The sequence below is a fragment of the Eublepharis macularius genome, chromosome 1 (genome assembly GCF_028583425.1).
Source record: "Eublepharis macularius isolate TG4126 chromosome 1, MPM_Emac_v1.0, whole genome shotgun sequence".
In the NCBI taxonomy this organism is placed as follows: Eukaryota; Metazoa; Chordata; class Lepidosauria; order Squamata; family Eublepharidae; genus Eublepharis; species Eublepharis macularius.
The window spans coordinates 26799630-26816832 of NC_072790.1; the positions used below are offsets into that span (position 1 = coordinate 26799630).

Sequence of the window (17203 nt, forward strand, 5' to 3'; positions counted from 1 at the left end):
TGAGCTAAGGTTGAGAGGTCCCTTTACCCTCCCTGTGGGAGTCTAGACCGGGCACTCCTCTCCTTTCTCCTCTTTGCATGGGCTCCCAGGCCTGCATGCTTTGCACTGGGCTGATATGGGGCCCAAATAGGCCTCGTACGGAGTGCAGGAGTGCTCCCGATGAAGTGCAATGATGTCACTCCCGGGAGTGACATCATCGTGCAATCCTAGGAACGTGCCCTGGAGTTCAGTTCCCTTGCCTCCCCCCCCCACGGCTAGGTGAGTGGTGGCAGGGGGCAAAGTGTAGGAGTGGGGCATCTACTATCCCCACTGGGGGAACGGTGACCCTAGAGTGAGCATGCCCCAACAGCCCCCCACTGGCCTTGTCCCTGCAATGTATCATCCCCTAGATTCCTTAAGAGGATCCCCAAGAAGGGAAAACTGGGCTAGTGGCTCTGTTCCCCCTCCCAAAGGACCCATGCCCAATGCCAAAACTGCCCCTCCCAAAGCAGAGATGCTCAGTCACTCTCTGGAGCCATTACAAACACCCTAGAATCCCTAGAGTGGGATGGGTGGGAAGCCAGTCAAGGAGCTGACTGCTGGGAGCCCCACTGGTGCCACAACTTCCCCCCCCTAGCCAGTGGACTGGTGGGAAGACAGTGTCCTCCAGGTCTACTGGCCAGGAAGCCCTCCTGTCACATGCCCAGCCAGCCTGCCCCCATTGGCTGGCTGGACATTTGAATTCCATGCCACCCACCTCATTGGCTGATGGGAACCACTGGGCCATGAATAGTGCCGACTACCCTGCTCCACCCTCCCTTCTCAGGCCACTAACTGGGACTTCTGAGGCCAGGTCTTCTGGGAAGCTCCTCCTCTGCTCAGGCAGGGTTGTTTGGTCCTTGATGACTCCAGAGAGAGAGGCTTCCCTCAATGGTGTCCAGTCTGGTTCTTCCGGCTAAAGGGCAGCAGGTCCCAAGCATGGTTGCCAACCTCCAGGTGGGGCCTGGAAATCTCCAGGAGCGACAACATCTCCAGATGACAGAGATCTAGGCATGCCCAGCCTCTTGCAGTGGGGGTGGGGACCTCCCTGCATGGAGGGGGAGGGGGAACAGAGTAAAAACCATAAATGACACAGTGGAGGCGCTAGAATTTACAAAAACTCTGAGGTAAAACTGTAGAGTCTTGGGGGGGGCATGCCACAGGGGGGCATCTTTTTGGCACTCCTGTATGAAGCAATAACTAATAACAAAAGGGAACAATGTTGTTTCATTTCTTGTCCCTCCCTCCCCCCTTCATCCATAACCCCTGGGAGCATAGGCAAATAAAGATGTATAAAAGCAAGGATGTAGAAAACGACCTTTCTGCATTCTTTTCCCCGGTGTATTAATTTTTCAGGCAAAATTTATATCTGTCCTACTTTGGGGTAGGTAATTGCCAAAGCCCAGGATTCCTGAAGGCGCTACACGCCTTGGGCAGGAAGGTGCAGAAGAAATACTTTGTGCACTAGCAGTTTCTCACATCCGCAAAGAGAAACTTGGTGACTTTTGCACGTTCCAGAATCATTTTCATATTTAAAGCATGATTGCAAACCAGGGATACAAAGCAGGAGCTGTCATTTTATACTCGATTGCTAATCCCTTTGCACCGATAAGCATAATAAAATAAGGGAAAGAACCTAAGTTCATCTAGGTGCATCATCCTGTGTTACGAGTTGCATCCCAGCTGTGTTGGTAGAGGAAGCAAGGTTTCGCATATAGCGAATGTAACTGGATGTCATTAAACAAATATCAAGCATCAATTGTTCTGAGAGCATTCTGTGTCATTCAGAGGAGAATTTCATTGACAACTTTGGAAGTAATATCATTTCAGATCTGGAAAAAACTTTCCTCTAAATTATTGCACCCCACAAATCCATGGCATGGTCACTTTACAGCGTGGTGGGAATATGAACTGGCCTACATCTATTTAGATATTGTGTCTTGATATATTGAAAGAGAAGCCATCAGTGTGTTATGAAGTTCTGCTGGAGGGAAACAAGTTCTAGAGGGATTGGCGCCTAATTTTATTGTGGTTTAATTAAAAGTGTCACAGTTGGATATAAAATGATAACAAATACCCAGTGTTAAAATGCTGACATTTTGTCCAGAGGTGTGTGTGTGTGTGTATGTGTGTGTGTGTGTAAACCCCAGTAGAGCAACACATACACTTGGGGGTTTCCCCAGTGGCCAAATACCAACCCTCCTGGACCATTTCAAGTTTGAAAAATGGTGTTGTGTGTGTGTGTGTGTGTGGACTGAAGCTCTTTCTTCATATGTGCCAATGTCTTGATCTGAATCAGGTACCATTCACATGGGAATTGACTATTGCACAGGACCCATGATGGGGAGCAGAGATGGAGATAATGTGTTTTTAAAGAACATGTCTGTTTTCCTTTAAAAGGCTAACAGCAGCATGGAGAATGCAGGTTCTAATAGTGAAACCCAATGGGGGCTAAAGGGTTAAACTTCCTTTCCCTTTCCTGCATGGCCCCAAAGCAAATTGAGGCTGCATAAGCATGCCGTTTTCATTTTATAGACACATCAGGAGGTATGATCTTCATGTGACCCGTTTGAGTCCTTGCAATTCCTCTTTGTTCAGGTCACTTTATAAGAAGAAGTTTCCTCCTTCCATTCAAGTCCCATGTCTGCCCCACTTTTTCCAACAGTTTTTTCCTCCTAAACCAGACTTTGAGACCACTTGGGGGAACTGATAGGGCCACCCCATCCCAATGTTGTCACCGTATTCTCCTTTACTGTTTCCTATAAACATCAGTGGCTACCATTTACTCCTGTGTGTACTGGAATCAACACATGTGACAGAGGTAAAGCCACCCTTGGATGACGTATTCTCCATCAATGAGAAATCCAGAGCATCTCTGTGTGTTCAGAATCCACACTCACTTATAGGCGCACACATACTCCAATCCTAAAGGACAATTTCCTGGAAGGTAAGCCCCATTAAATAGTTCAGGATTGCTTCCAAACATATACACACGTGCAAAGGATTCCCTGTTACATGTCCACCCAGACACCATTGTGACTTGACATTTTGCAATTATGTCCTCAGTGGGACTTGGGAATAACGTTATACCACAGAGAAAAGGCTGCGCATATGAAGTCAGCAGGACAGCTCTGTGTTAAAAAAAGAAAAGCATATATAAACTACTCCCTGGACATGGAACTTCAAAACACCATCTTCTAAAACTTTCATTTGCGAAGATTCAAGTTTATTTTCCAGGATTTTAAAGAGCATGTCACACAACAGAAAATCAGAATGGGACACAAACCCAGCAGAAAACCAAAACAGTTTAGCCTTTTATTTAAATGTTAGACAATGCTACTACCATCGGTATGCTACCGTCTGACTTGTCTTGGTGTGAGCTTAGACTCATCTTTGAGGTGAAACTTAATCGTCAGCAACTGAAGAGTTACAAAACCAGCTATTTTCTACAAAACGTGGCATGAATTATCATGCCTTTTCCAACTAACACATGCCTGATATAATCTGTTACTTTAACGAACGCTCTCTTTAGTTTGGGATTGCTCCTGATAATTATTTGTGACTGCATGGAGGGACAGGCGTGGCTGATGGTTGATAAGAGCCGGTTTGTCGTACTTCTGTCTGAAAAAATATTGGACAGCAGGAGCATCAAACTTACAAAATGAATGCTGTCGATGATCAAAAGTGACATTATCGTTTTCACGGCCCGAAAATGGGCAGCCATGCTTGGGTTGCTGAAAGACGTGGAGGTGCTCTGCATCAGGTGGGTGTGTCTCCACAGAGAAAAGAGTAAGAGGGAAGATGATACAAAGGATATGAAGAATGTTATGGAAAACCCCGTGCCACAGTACATAAACAGATTAAATATATTGGTTTCCAAAATAAGATCTTCACTTGTTTCGTTTCCAAATGCATGAGAATACGTACTGTTTTTGCAAGCTATACGATAAATGTCACAATAAAACGGGTAAGTGTTTGCCAGCGATCCAAACACAGAACCCAGGAGCATCCAGGGCACCCACCTGGAGATGCCCATCTTCAGACGAAGGAACAGATGGTGCTTGAAGTTAGCGATTTTTATACAGTAAAATGAACACAGGCAGGACGAGAAGCAGAAACTGATACACGTGAGAAGCCAGATGAGAGCTTTAAATGTTTGGTACACAGCTATCACTTCAAAGGGCAAAGAAGTGACTGACATCCAGAAAATCTTGACTAGCAGTACGCAGAAGTAGCAAAACCTGGAGATGCCCAGAGCAGCCAAGATTTTATCTATGGATGTCAATTGCCTGTTTTTCATCCCATCGATGCAACTCTCGGCAACAAGAAAAGCGTTCAGTAACATTCCAACGAGGGCCTCGAGTGCTGAGAAAGCCAGATAACTTATAGCTAACAATGAAGAATTGTCTGATGTTGGAATGTTGCATCCGTTGCCTTCCATTCTTTTGGATATTCTGTCCGAGCAGAGAGTAACTCCTGGTTTGAGGTCTGTCCTTACTTTATCAGCCATGAGATTGGCAAGCGCTTCAGTCACAGACTACCTTATTTCCCCCTGATTTGCATTCCTTCACAAGGGCATATTGTAAAACATCAATAGTTTTGCAAAAGAACTTGAGGCCAAACAAAGCAACCCTGTATATGAGTCTTTCACCGCAACCTGCAAACCACAAAATCAAATGAAGTGGAAATCAAATGAAGTACACAGGGAGAAATCTCGGATTGACATAAGCGTCCATTCCTGCAAGTTGTAAAAGGGACTGAGTTGCGTATGTGTGTGCGGGGGGCGGGGGAGGTTAGTGGGTTTGAATTTGTTATTTCTGGTGAGTTTTCAATCATGGTGAAAATCACAGTAACTATACATATCTCTGAAAGATATGTATGAAACTCAAGATAAGTCTCTGGATTGGGTCCCCACCCTCACCTCCCTCATCCCCACTTTCATACCTGGGGGACCTGGCAACTCTACATCCCCAGACAGTACCCAGTAGTATAATCTGCAGTCCCCATCAGGGCCATATTATTTATAAGACTGTCTAGGCCGAAGCTTCGGGGCCCCTTAGGGACTAGGGGCCCATCAATTTTTTTTTGCTGATGCACACACCCACACAAACTACAATGAACTGATTCTCTTATATGATCGTTATAATTAACTGCTTCCTTAATGAAATGAAACAAATTGCCCCTTATATTAAAACAATTATCCATAAATTATCTTAAAATAAATAATAAATTTTTTATTCACTTCAAAATATTACAGTATTGAACAATTATACCCCTCAAATCTGCTTCCTGTTTGCACAATAAAAATATTTTAAAAATTGTGAATAGAATTCTTCAGGAGACTCCCAAAATGGATATAGGGCTATGTACGGCGGTCTAGTCCCTACCGTACCAGGGTCAGGCTGTCGGCTGTAGTGGGGTGAAAGACTGAAGTGCTGGAGGGGGCCTGAAATACCTGAAAGCCTTGGGGCCTGGCCGCGGGTTAATACGGCCCTGGTCCTCGTCCCCTCACCAAACCATTTCTCAGCACCATTTCCTTACAGACCAGCCCTATTACTTGAGCGAAAAAGCCTTCAGTCTTGTACAGTCTGTGGAAAGCCCGGAGAGTGAGAGATTTCCTGACCTCTTCAGGCAGGCCATTCTATAAGGTGTGGGCTTCTACAGTATAGATGTGTGCAAAGCAGAGCTTCATAGGGGTGTGCACCCCCAAATACTGCTTCTGGTTTATTCAGAGCAAGAAAAAATTTGGGTAAACCCAAAACTTGAAGCAGGAAGCTGCCTCAGGTTCGGGTATTTAAGCCAATTAGGGATTATTAGGGAAGATTCGGACATTGTTTCCAATGGGAAACACTGCTTCCGGATATCTGGGGGCTTGGGGGGCATTTTCTTCCCTAATAATACCAAATTTGCAGGGGATCCTCTCCCAACCCTCTTCTCATGATCACCCAAGTTTCAAGGAGATTGGAATTTGGGGGGCCATGTTATGGCCTCCCCAAAGAAGGTCCCCCCAGCCGCCAATCTTCATTGTTCCCTATGGGGAAAATGTGTGTGGGGGGAGAAGTTCCCAGGAGGCTGGGGGTAAACCTGCAGGGAACCAAACCTGCAGGGAACCCTCTCCCAACCCTCCTATCATGGACTCCCAAGTTTCAGGGAGATTGAACTTCAGGGGGGTCCCCCAGCTGCATTATTCCCTATGGAGACTAACTTCACACCAGAGAATCTCAATAAGAACAATTTGATTTAAAATACGCAAGACCATATGAAGCAAATCAGTGTGCAACTAGAAGTAACAACAACAACAACATTCAATTTATATACCGCCCTTCAGGATGACTTAACACCCACTCAGAACAGTTTACAAAGTATGTTATTATTATCCCCACAACAAAACACCCTGTGAGGTGGGTGGGGCTGAGAGAGCTAGAAGTTGTGACTGACCCAAGGTCACCCAGCTGGTTTCAAGTGAAGGAGTGAGGAATCAAACCCGGTTCTCCAGATTAGAGTCCTGCGCTCTTAACCACTACCCCAAACTACTGGACAACCCTCCTCAATACAACCAAACTGATGAAAGGGGAACAATTTCACGCCAAAGAATCATGCATTGAATTCAACCCAAACCATGTGGTGAAAACTAGTGGGCTGTTCTAGAAGGCTGGTGGGGGGTGGGTGGCATTTTGGAAGCAAAGTGCACCAAACTTGCAGGGGACCTACTCCTACCTGCCCTCTCAAGATCACCCTATTGTCAGGGAGATTGGGCTTCGAGGGGTCATGTAATGGTCCCCCAAAGAAGGTTGACCACCCCAGCCACCCCACTTGTCTGTTTCTATTGCGGGAAAATCCAGATTCCCACACAGTAAACACATGGATTGTGGAAGCAATGCACTTCCAATTACCATCCACAGCCTGGGCAGCTCAACAGGCAAAGCTCCAATTTATATCTCCTGTAGCATCTCCTTCCAGAGAATCCAGTGGTTGGAAGGAGGATGGAACAGTAGGATTGGACACTCCTAACTCCCCCTTCCCTTCTCTGAGCTCCTTCCCTCCTCCCCCTTGTACTACTCTCCCTCCTTAACTACCCTGCCCTTCAGAAAAAAAGGCAGGAATGTCTGACAGCAGCACTTTCTGTTTTCAAGCAACTTGAGAGCCAGTTTGGTGTAGTGGTTAAGAGCGCGGGACTCAAATCTAGAGAACTGGGTTTGATTCCCAACTCCTCTGCTTGAAGCCAGCTGGGTGACCTTGGGTCAGTCACAGCTCTCTGGAGCTCTCTCAGCCCCACCCACCTCACAGGGTGTTTGTTCTGGGGATAATAATAACATACTTTGTAAACTGTTCTGAGTGTGCATTAAGTTGTCCTGAAGGGCAGTATATAAATCAAATGTTGTTGTTGTTGTTAACTTTGCAAACAGCTAGGAAAGTGCTGCTTTCAAGCTTCCTGCCTTCCAGATGGAACGGGGGAAGAGGAGGTTGTAGTGAATCACTCACTCCTTCTCCCCCTCCCCTCTGCTAAGAAAGAGCAGGAAGCTTGCATTTTGTAGAACTCTGCTGGCTGTTTGCAAATGCAAACAGGCCAGCAAAGTGCTCCCAGTAAACCCGAAGCAACCTGAAGCAACCCTAATTGCTTTGGGTTGCTCCACTTCGGTATTTCTGAATCAGGGCCAGCATACTGGCCCCGATTTGGGAATACCGAATCTTCCCGAATCAGGCCCAATTCAGGTATTTAACCCAAACTGGAATCCCGAAGCGCACATCCCTAGTGAAGAATACCCTCAGCTGGGTGTTTTCTTCCTTACCCTCTCTCACCATCAGCTTAGATAAGTATTAGGGTCCTTTTCTAGATTATGAGTACTGTCCCTTTAAGCAGCGTCTGTGGTGCTTCCTTTCCTTCAGTTGGAGCCAGCTGACTACAGGACTCCTCCTCATCTTCAGAAGCTTGTTTGTCGGCAGCAGTCCTCTGATGGGCATCTCTGACTTTGCTGCTTCCTGCTTTTTCCATCCAGCGAGTGCCACCCACTGGTGCCGCATTCCTGCACCACATCTCCCTCTTGTGGCTTCCCTCCTATTGCTGGCACCCTTCTCCCTCTTCCCTGCTGGCCCCAGGGTTTTACTGAGTCCCAGCAGGGGGGAGGGAGGGCTGCCCTGCTCACAGTGTCTTGCCCCCGGTCCCTTTCTCAGCTCTGGCTGGCCAGTGACGGTGCAGGACCAGTTTCAACAGAGCAGGAATGAATCAAGCAGAACTACCCCAGGCTCACCCCAGGGCTGCAAACTCAAAGTTGGAAAATTCCTGGAGATTTGGGGATGAAGCCTATGGACGGTGGAATTTGGGGAGGGGAAGGGGGCTTCATCTGGATAGAATGCCATACAGCCCACCTTCCAAGGCAGCCATTTTCTCCAGGGGAACTGACCTCTGTAGTCTGGAGATCAGCTCTAATTCCAAAAGATCTCCAGCCCCCTCCTGGAAGCTGGCATTTTTGGCCTCCATTGTCTGAGAAGATTTGGGGGAAGTGATCTGATCTAGGCTTTAACTGATGCATTTAAAGGACCATCTCTGTCCTGACCTGGATAGCCCAGGTGAGCCTGATCTCATCAGATCTCAGAAGCTAAACAGGGTTGGCCTTGGTTAGTAATTGGATGGGAGACCTCCAACAAAGACCGGGGTTGCAGAGGCAGGCAATGGCAATCCACCTCTGTTAGTCTCTTGCCTTGAAAACTTCACCAGAGGTCAGGTCACCATAAGTCAGCTATGAGTTGAGGGCAGGATTTCATATCATTTTGGCTTTGGGAGAGAATTGGATCTATTTAATTTATCTGGAAGCAGGGAGAAAGCAGGGAACTTTTAAGACCCTGAGAAACTCAGTATCACTTTAACTGGACAACCTGATTCTGAAGTTACATTTTATGTTTTAAAGAATCGCCACAAAAGAGTTCTAGAAAAGCCATAGTGATAACCGAGGAAACACAGGTACGCGATAACTTGAGAGACATACTGGATTTTCTGTTGGAAGTAAAAGAACAAATCATGGCTGTTCCCACTTTGTAGCTAATGTAAATCAACTAATTATTATTTGATCAGCTAAATATTCTGACTATTAGTATGCCCACAATAATTTCATTAAGGCTTATTAATTTCATAATAATATACCACTCAGGTTTTTAAAGAGCATGTCACGCAACAGAAAATCAGAATGGGACACAAACCCAGTAGAAAATCAAAACTCTTTTAGCCTTTCACTTAACATGCCAAACAAAGCTACTGATATCGGCACTCTAACTTACGGCTTGTCTTGGCTTGAGCTTATACTCAAGTTCAAGGTGAAACTTAAGATTTACAAAACCAGCTATTTTCTACAAAACATGGCATGAATTATTATGCCCTTTCCAACCAAGTACATGTGCCTGATATAATCTGCTACTCTAATGAATTCTCTCTTTAACTCGGGATTGCTCCTGATAATTATTTGTGTCTGCATGGAGGGACAGGCATAGCTGATGGTTGAGAAGAACCGGTTTGTTGGACTTCTGTCAAGAAATATATTGGACAGCAGGAGCATCAAACTTACAAAATTAATGCAGTCGATGATCAAAAGCGACATTATCGTTTTCACGGCCCGAAAATGGGCAGCCATGCTTGGGTTGCTGAAAGTCGTGGAGGTGCTCTGCATCAGGTGGGTGTGTCTCCACAGAGAAAAGAGTAAGAGGCAAGACGATGCAAAGGATATGAAGAATGTTATGGAAAACCCCGTGCCACAGTACATAAACAGATTAAACAAATTAGTTTCCAAAGTAAGATCTTCACGTGTTTGGTTTCCTAAAGCACTGGAAATTGTATTGTTTTTGCAAGTTATACGATAAATGTCACGATAAAATGGGTAAGTGTTTGCCAGCGATCCAAACACAGAACCCAGGAGCATCCAGGGCACCAACCTGGAGATGCCCATCTTCAGACGAATGAACAGATGGTGCTTGAAGTTAGCGATTTTTATACAGTAAAATGAACACAGGCAGGACGAGAAGCAGAAACTGATACACGTGAGAAGCCAGATGACAGCTTTGAACGTTTGGTACACAACTGTCACTTCAAAGGCCCAAGAAGAGATTGACATCCAGACCATCTTGATTAGCAGTACACAGAAGTAGCAAAACCTGGAGATGCCCAGAGCAGCCAAGATTTTATCTATAGATCTCAACTGTCTGTTTTTCATCCCATTGATGCAACTCACGGCAACAATAAAAGAGTTCAGTGACATTCCAACGAGAGCCTCGAGTGCTGAGAAAACGAGATAACTTATAGCTAACAATGAAGAATTGTCTGATGTTGGAATATTGCATCCATAGTATTCCATTTTTTTGGATATTCCGTCAGAATATGGAATGGCTCCTGGTTTGAGGTCTGTCCTTGTTTTATTAGCCACGAGATTGGAAGTGCTTCAGTCGCAGAGTACCTTATTTCCCCTTGATTTGCATTCTTTCATAAGGGCATATCATATAACATAAATAGTTTTGCAAAAGAGCTTGAGGCCAAACAGAGCAACCCTGTACATGAGGCTGTCAACCCAACCCGCAAACCACAAAACTAAATAATGTGGAATGAAGAGTACACAGGAACAGATCTCGGATTGATATAAATGTCAATTCCTGCAAGTTTTGAAAATGATTGAGTTGCGTGGTGGGGGTGTCAGTGGGTTTCAATTTGTGATTTCTGGTGAGTTTTCAGTCATCGTGAAACTTATAGTAACTATACTTATCTCTGAAAGATACGTATGAAACTCAAGGTAAGTCTCCAGATTGGGATCCCACCCTTACCTTCCTCATTCCCAGTTTTCTTACCTGGTGACCCTCCATCCACAGACAATGCCCAGTAGTATAATCTACAGTCCCCATCCCTTCACCAATCCATTTCTCTGCACCATTTCCTTACACCACAGCCCTATTGCTTGAGTGAAAAAATCGTTCTGTCTCGCACAGTTTGTGGAAAGCCAGGAGAACGAGAGATTTCCTGACCTCTTCAGGCAGGCCATTCTATAAGGTGAGGGCTGCCACAGTATAGACGTGTCATGTGTTCAAAGCAGAGCTTCATGAGGTGAAGAACACCCTCAGCAAGGTGTTTTCTCCCTTGCTCACCCTCACCCTCACCCTCAGCTTAGGTAAGTATTAAGGTCCTTTTCTAGATCATGAGTACTCTCCCTTTAAGCAGAGTCCTTTCCTTTGGTTGGAGCCAGCTGACTTCAGGACTCCACCTTCAGAAGCTTGTTTGTGGGCAGCAGCCCTCAGATGGGCATCTCTGACTGAGCTGCTTTCTGCTTTTCCCATCTAGCTAGTGCCACCTACTGTCCCAGTGTTCCTGTGCCACATCTCCTCCCTCCTGTGGCTTCCCTCCTGTTGCTGCCACCTTCTTCCCTGTTAGTTCCAAGCAGGGCTTTTTTTCAGCGGGAACGTGGTGGGACGGAGTTCCGGAACCTCTTGAAAATGGTCACATGGCTGGTGGCTCCACCCCCTGATCTCCAGACAGAGGGAGTGTAGATTGCCCTATGCGCCACTGAGCTGCACGGAGGGCAATCTAAACTCCCCTCTATCGGGAGATCAGGGGGCGGGGCCACCAGCCACGTGACCATTTTTGCCAAGGGCAATTTAAACTTTCAGCTGACCCAAAGTGACATCATTGTGTAGTCCTGAGTTGCATCACTGAGTTCCACCACCTCTTTTCCCAGAAAAAAAGCCCTGGTTCCAAGGTCCCAGCCTGGGAGAGAGAGGGCTGCCCTGTTTACGGTGTCTTGCCCCCTGCCCCTTCCCCAGCTGAATTTATATCTGGCTGGGCCAGTGATGGCGCAGGGCCAACGCAGGGCCCTCACAGCCTTGTTCCCTCACACAGCACTATAACAACCCCCCAGCAATATTTTTAAAATGAATGGTTTTGCCTACAAAGTGAAAAGCAGTACCTGCCCTCCCTCCAGAAGTAAGAATAGAAAAAGAACAGGTTGTTGATTAATGCCATGTCTGCCCTGACCTGGAAAGCCCAGGAGAGCCTGATCTTGTCAGATCTCAGGAGCCAAACAGGAATGGCCTTGGTTAGTAATTGGAAGGGAGACCTCCAGCGAAGACCAGGGTTGCAGAGGCAGGCAATGGCAAACCACCTCTGTTAGTCTCTTGCCTTGAAAACCCCACCAGGGGGTGCCAGAAGTCATCTACGACTTGAGGGTAGTATTTCATTTCATTTTGGCTTTGGGAGAGAACCAGATATATTTAATTTATCTGGGAGCAGGAAGAAAGCAGGGAACTTTGAAGACCCTGAGAAACTCAGGATCACTTTCACTGGACAACCTGATGCAGCAATTGCATCTTATATTTTAAAACTGAAGAAACACTGGTATGCGACATCTTGAGTGACGTATCTGGATTTTCTGTTGGCACTGAAAGAGCAAGTCATGGCAGTGCCAACTTTGTAGCCCATGTAAAGCAACTAAATACCTTTATTATTTGATTGGCTAAATATTCTGTTAGTGTGCCCGCAGTGATTTAATTAAGGCTTATTGATTTCAAACAATGTAGGTCTATAAAGAAATATGAAATGGGTGGTTGCCAGATTTACTCTGCCTGAATGATTAAGGAATGTTTAACCCAGGCCCAAAAAACTTACGTAAGGTCTGTCTCCGTCCCCAAGCTGTGAGGATGCTGTTACTCTCCTTTCACAGGCAAACTATTTATCCCTTGAAAGTAGAGTTCTCAGTTCTGGGTTGGAAAATACCTGGAGATTTGGGGGGGGGGTGGAGCCTGGGGAAGACGGGGTTAGGGAAGATGTAGGAGCACAACCAGGGCTTTTTTTCAGCTGGAACGCGGTGGAACGGAGTTCCGGAACCTCTTGAAAATGGTCACATGGCTGGTGGCCCCCCCTAATCTCCAGACAGAGGGGAGTTGAGATTGCTCTCTGTGCCGCCAATCTGGAAGGCAATCTGAACTCCCCTCTGTCTGGAGATCAGGGGGTGGAGCCACTAGCCATATGACCATTTTCTCTGAGGGCAACCCACTGAGTTCCACCACCTCTTTTCCCAGAAAAAAAGCCCTGAGCACAACACATTATAATGCCATAGACTCCACCCTCCAAAGCAGCCATTTTCTCCAGGGGAACTGATCTCTGTAGTCTGGAGATCAGGTGCAAATCTTGGAGTCGCCAACTGCAAGTTGTCAACCCTACTGGAAAGTTTTCTTGCTGGCTACTGAAATCATGCACACACAGCACAAAGGAAGGCGATACAAGCAAAGCCTCCAGTTTTCTCAGAAACTTACTTAGCTATTCAAATTGAAAATGTAAAGCAGCCATTTTAGACGGGAAATGGTGAGTCCACCTAAATGGTTAACTTATCATGACTTACTGGAATTTTCTCAAGGTCCAGTTAAAATTAAATCAAGAGAGGATTTAGCAGCAGAAGGGCACGCTTGCCAGTAGTTTCCCTATATGCAAATTTCGGAGAGATTTAAGCTAGACGAGAGTCAATATAACTTTGAGCAATCTAAAACTGAATTTGAAATTGCCCTTCATACAAACAATGAACATGTTATTTCTAAAATGTATAAACTTTTGTTGAGGTTTGAAACGGAAGAAGAGCAGGTAAAAGAGTGTATGATAAAATGGGCAAAATGTTTTTGGACATGACATATTAATGGAGCAATGGGAAAATATGTGGTCACAGGGGATGAAATTTACACTAAGTTGTAGCATCAAAGAAATTCTTTTTGCAAGATGATGTATCATTGGTATATGACTCCTGAAAAATTGGCTAGAATGTATAAGGGTGCTTCAAATGTATGTTGGAAATGTGCTAAACAAGAAGGGACATTTTATCATATGTGGTGGACATGTAAGAAAGCAAAGAGTTTCAGGTTGCAGATACAATAATTGATTCAGAAGATTTTGAAGACTAGAATCCAGTTGAAACCAGAGATTTTTTTTGTTGGGAATAATGGACAGCCAGTTCGAAAAAAGCTTTGGAACTTGTTTTTATATTTTATCACAGCAGCAAGAGTACTTTATGCACAAAAGTGGAAAACTCCAGTATTGCCTACAGTGGAAGAATGGTGGACAAAAGTTTTGGAGTTTGCGTCAATGGCAAAACTGTCTTCATTGATTAGAGAAAGGACATTAGTTAATTTTTTGACTGGAAGGAAACCGTTTATAGACTTTTTACATGAAACGGATAATAAGGATTTGTTGATATCTGGATTTATGGATTAAGAATGGAAAAAAAGACGCTTATGTTTAACTTATAATAAGTGAGACATTAGTAATGATACATATTTGTTGCGGAGAAATCGGAACTCAACCTGTAGTTTAGTTTTTAGGGTCTTTTTGTTTTGTTTATGTATTGTTAGTGTGTCTTCCTTTTAGAATGCTGTGTTTTTCTTATCTTCTATGTTTATTGTTTATAATTTTTGTGTTATAGTGTATAGTTTAAATAAAGAAAATGAAATTTAAAAAAAGAAAATGTAAAGCAGCTGGGTATTCTGTACTGCTACCTCCTAAATTTAACTCACATACAATCGCTAGTGGCCTGGGGGAACTTTAGGTCCCAAAGGCTCTGTAGAAGGTCTTTTTGCCCATTCCATTTTCTGCTGGGCTCTTGAAATAGTTGGAAGAGAGAAGAGGGAGAATGGAGAGAAAGAGCAGGATCTTCTTCATTGCTCTGGGTGACTCAAAGCTAAGCTACAAGTGATGCCACACACATGTTTTTTAACATGTCGAGGAACGCAATTTTACCTGGGAGCTGTAGATGAAAACAGCATTATGTCCCTAGAGTGAGTAGGCAGGGGAGGGAAAGAACTTTTCAAAGACAGATTTCAAAGACAGAGCCGCGTGAGATCGCTGGTGGAGAGGAATTTTGCGATTGTTGGTTGTTGTGGATTTTCCGGGCTGTATTTTTGCGATTGCTTTCTTGCAATCTCAATTTTGCGATTGTTTCCTTGCAATCTCAAGTTCAACAGAGATATGAACCACCAGCTCTTCCCCTCCCCTGTCTCTCTGCACCAGGGAGAGGGTTCTGTATTCCTCTCTCCATTGAGATTGCAAGAAAAGTTCCTCTCCCCCAGCAATCTTGGGCAGCTCTGTCTCTGAAAACTGTCTTTGAAAAGCTCTTTCCCTCCTCTGCTTCCCCACAGTAGGGTCATAACACTGTTTTCAACTACAATTCCCAAGTAGCATTGCATCCCTGGCACATTTAACACATGTATCTGGTGTCCCTTGTAGCTTAGCTCTCAGATCAGGATTATTAGACAAATACACCAAGTGTACACGTGAGGACAAAAAAGCATTCTGAGGGTTCATTTATCCTACCACTCCCCATCTCCTCTCTGGTTAAGTAGACCCCCTGATGGGTCTTGTCCAAGCACCTCCCCAATGCTGGAGCTGCCCCCTCTGTCAGCGAAAAAGGTCCAAAGTTGCTACATGTTTTGCCTTCAAAGAAGAGACTCTGTCCCCTAAAACCAACAAATATCCTCAACAAAGGATGTACCCCACCGACTGAGGATTTTCAATGTTCCTCCGTTTCACCACTTGCAACTTCCTCGCTGCAGAGTTTGAAGGAATGCTTTTTTGAATTTGGGATTGGTGAGAATCAGCATGACGGAATGCATGGAAGGGCAAGCATAAACGATGACGGTGCACAAGGTGTTTAGGGCGCTGTCCTCTGAAAATATATCCATCAGTAAGACCATCAAAGCTACAAAGTTGACAAGGTAAGTAACCAGGAAGTAGGTTATTATTTTCACCGCTCGGACATGAGTGGCCATCCTGGGGCTTCGGTAGCCAGAAAAACCATCTCTCAGCTGCCGAGCATGTTGCCAAAGGGAAATGAGTAAAAGGAGGGCTGAAATGATGAAAATGACCAACACCACGAAAAAACCCAAGCCACAGTAAAGAAATATCTTGAACAAATCAGTATGCCTTTGGATCTGATTCACAGTAATGTTTCCTGTTGCTGTGGCATTTGGAATGTCGCCCTGTGGTATATAAATCATACTGAAGAAAGGAAAGGTGTTGACCAGTGATAAAAGCTCAGAACCCAGGAGCAGGACTGGAACGGTGCTGGATATTTTTAGCTTCAGATAGATGAACAAAGAATGGTTGAAATTTGCAATCTTCACACAGTAGAACACACACAGGCAAGCGGCAAGCCAGAGGTTGGAAGAAATGAAGAACCAGAGAATGGCTCTTACTCCTCGATGGATGTATTTGTAGTAGATAGCAGGGCTTAATGTTCTATACAGTTCCTGTAACATCCCCGCGATCAGGAAACAAAACCTGTTGGCGGCCAGGAACATCAAGATTTTGTCACCTGCACCGAGGAATTTGTTTTTAAATCTGTCGATACAGCACATCATCACAATGAAAGCGTTTATCCACGCCCCAACCACTGCCTCGGTCCCTACGATCATTACCACGATCAGTTTGGGTGCCGTAAAGTCATTTGCGGAAGCATTACAAACATTGGCTGCCATTGTTTAAAACACGTAGGTGTTTCAGGCAAGAAGAGACTCTTCTCTTTCAGTCCACAAAAGGGACACAGAAACTCTGGGTGGGTGTGTTTCTTAGGGAAAACCAGTCTTCAGAATGGGTGGAGAAGGATATGCTGATGAGAATTTTGTGCCTGCTTTTCTGACACATGCAAATGCGGAGGGTATCGCTTTGCAGAAAGTCTCTGCCACATTTTCAGATTTGCATTAATTGGTCAAAAGAGAAGAGTACACAGCAGAGCATGATGTAAAGGATCAGTAGGAAGCTGGACGGTAACTGCAACATAATCAAATTAAGATAGGACAAATTCTGCACCATTCATTTACATACCACTGATTCCAGAAGTGTGGCCTGTGACCTTCTAAATCTGCTGCAGCCAAAAACAACGACGAAGCTTGTTGTATCTTAAAGAGCCTGTTACCCAAATCAGTCAGGCCTGTTATGCAAAGGGCATGGCAGTATAAAATTCCAGCATGGACTTTCGATCATCCAAGGGAGTCCATGATGAGTCTTTCTTCTCAAAGTGCTAAGAAGACGGTGGTTGTACTGTTCAGTAGGGTTGCCAGGCCAAGCAGAAGGGATGGTAGGGGGACAAGAGAAGGTGCGATGCCAGTGTTGACAGCATTTTACCTACAAGTGACGACGGGTAGCTGTAGGAATCACAGGAAACTCTATGGTAAAACCATA

The 17203-nt window shown here is 45.0% G+C and overlaps 3 protein-coding genes across 3 annotated transcripts; all 3 read right to left on the reverse strand.

Moving 5' to 3' along the window:
* Nucleotides 1–3457: 3457 nt before the first annotated feature.
* Nucleotides 3458–4363, reverse strand: LOC129323919 (taste receptor type 2 member 40-like). The gene has a single exon (XM_054970759.1). It carries the CDS (start codon nt 4361–4363, stop codon nt 3458–3460), a length of 906 nt encoding a protein of 301 aa, XP_054826734.1.
* A 4990-nt stretch (nt 4364–9353) lies between these two features.
* Nucleotides 9354–10127, reverse strand: LOC129323927 (taste receptor type 2 member 40-like). The gene has a single exon (XM_054970772.1). The coding sequence runs from the start codon at nt 10125–10127 to the stop codon at nt 9354–9356; it is 774 nt and encodes a 257-aa protein (XP_054826747.1).
* A 5422-nt stretch (nt 10128–15549) lies between these two features.
* Nucleotides 15550–16437, reverse strand: LOC129323930 (taste receptor type 2 member 40-like). Its single transcript, XM_054970787.1, has one exon. The coding sequence runs from the start codon at nt 16435–16437 to the stop codon at nt 15550–15552; it is 888 nt and encodes a 295-aa protein (XP_054826762.1).
* Between the last annotated feature and the right edge of the window lie 766 nt (nt 16438–17203).

Excerpts from the sequence above, each read along its gene's own strand:
- LOC129323919 (XM_054970759.1), bottom strand. The coding sequence starts at position 4,363 with ATGTTACTGAACGCTTTTCTTGTTGCCGAGAGTTGCATCGATGGGATG.
- LOC129323930 (XM_054970787.1), bottom strand. The coding sequence starts at position 16,437 with ATGATCGTAGGGACCGAGGCAGTGGTTGGGGCGTGGATAAACGCTTTC.
- LOC129323927 (XM_054970772.1), bottom strand. The coding sequence starts at position 10,127 with ATGGTCTGGATGTCAATCTCTTCTTGGGCCTTTGAAGTGACAGTTGTG.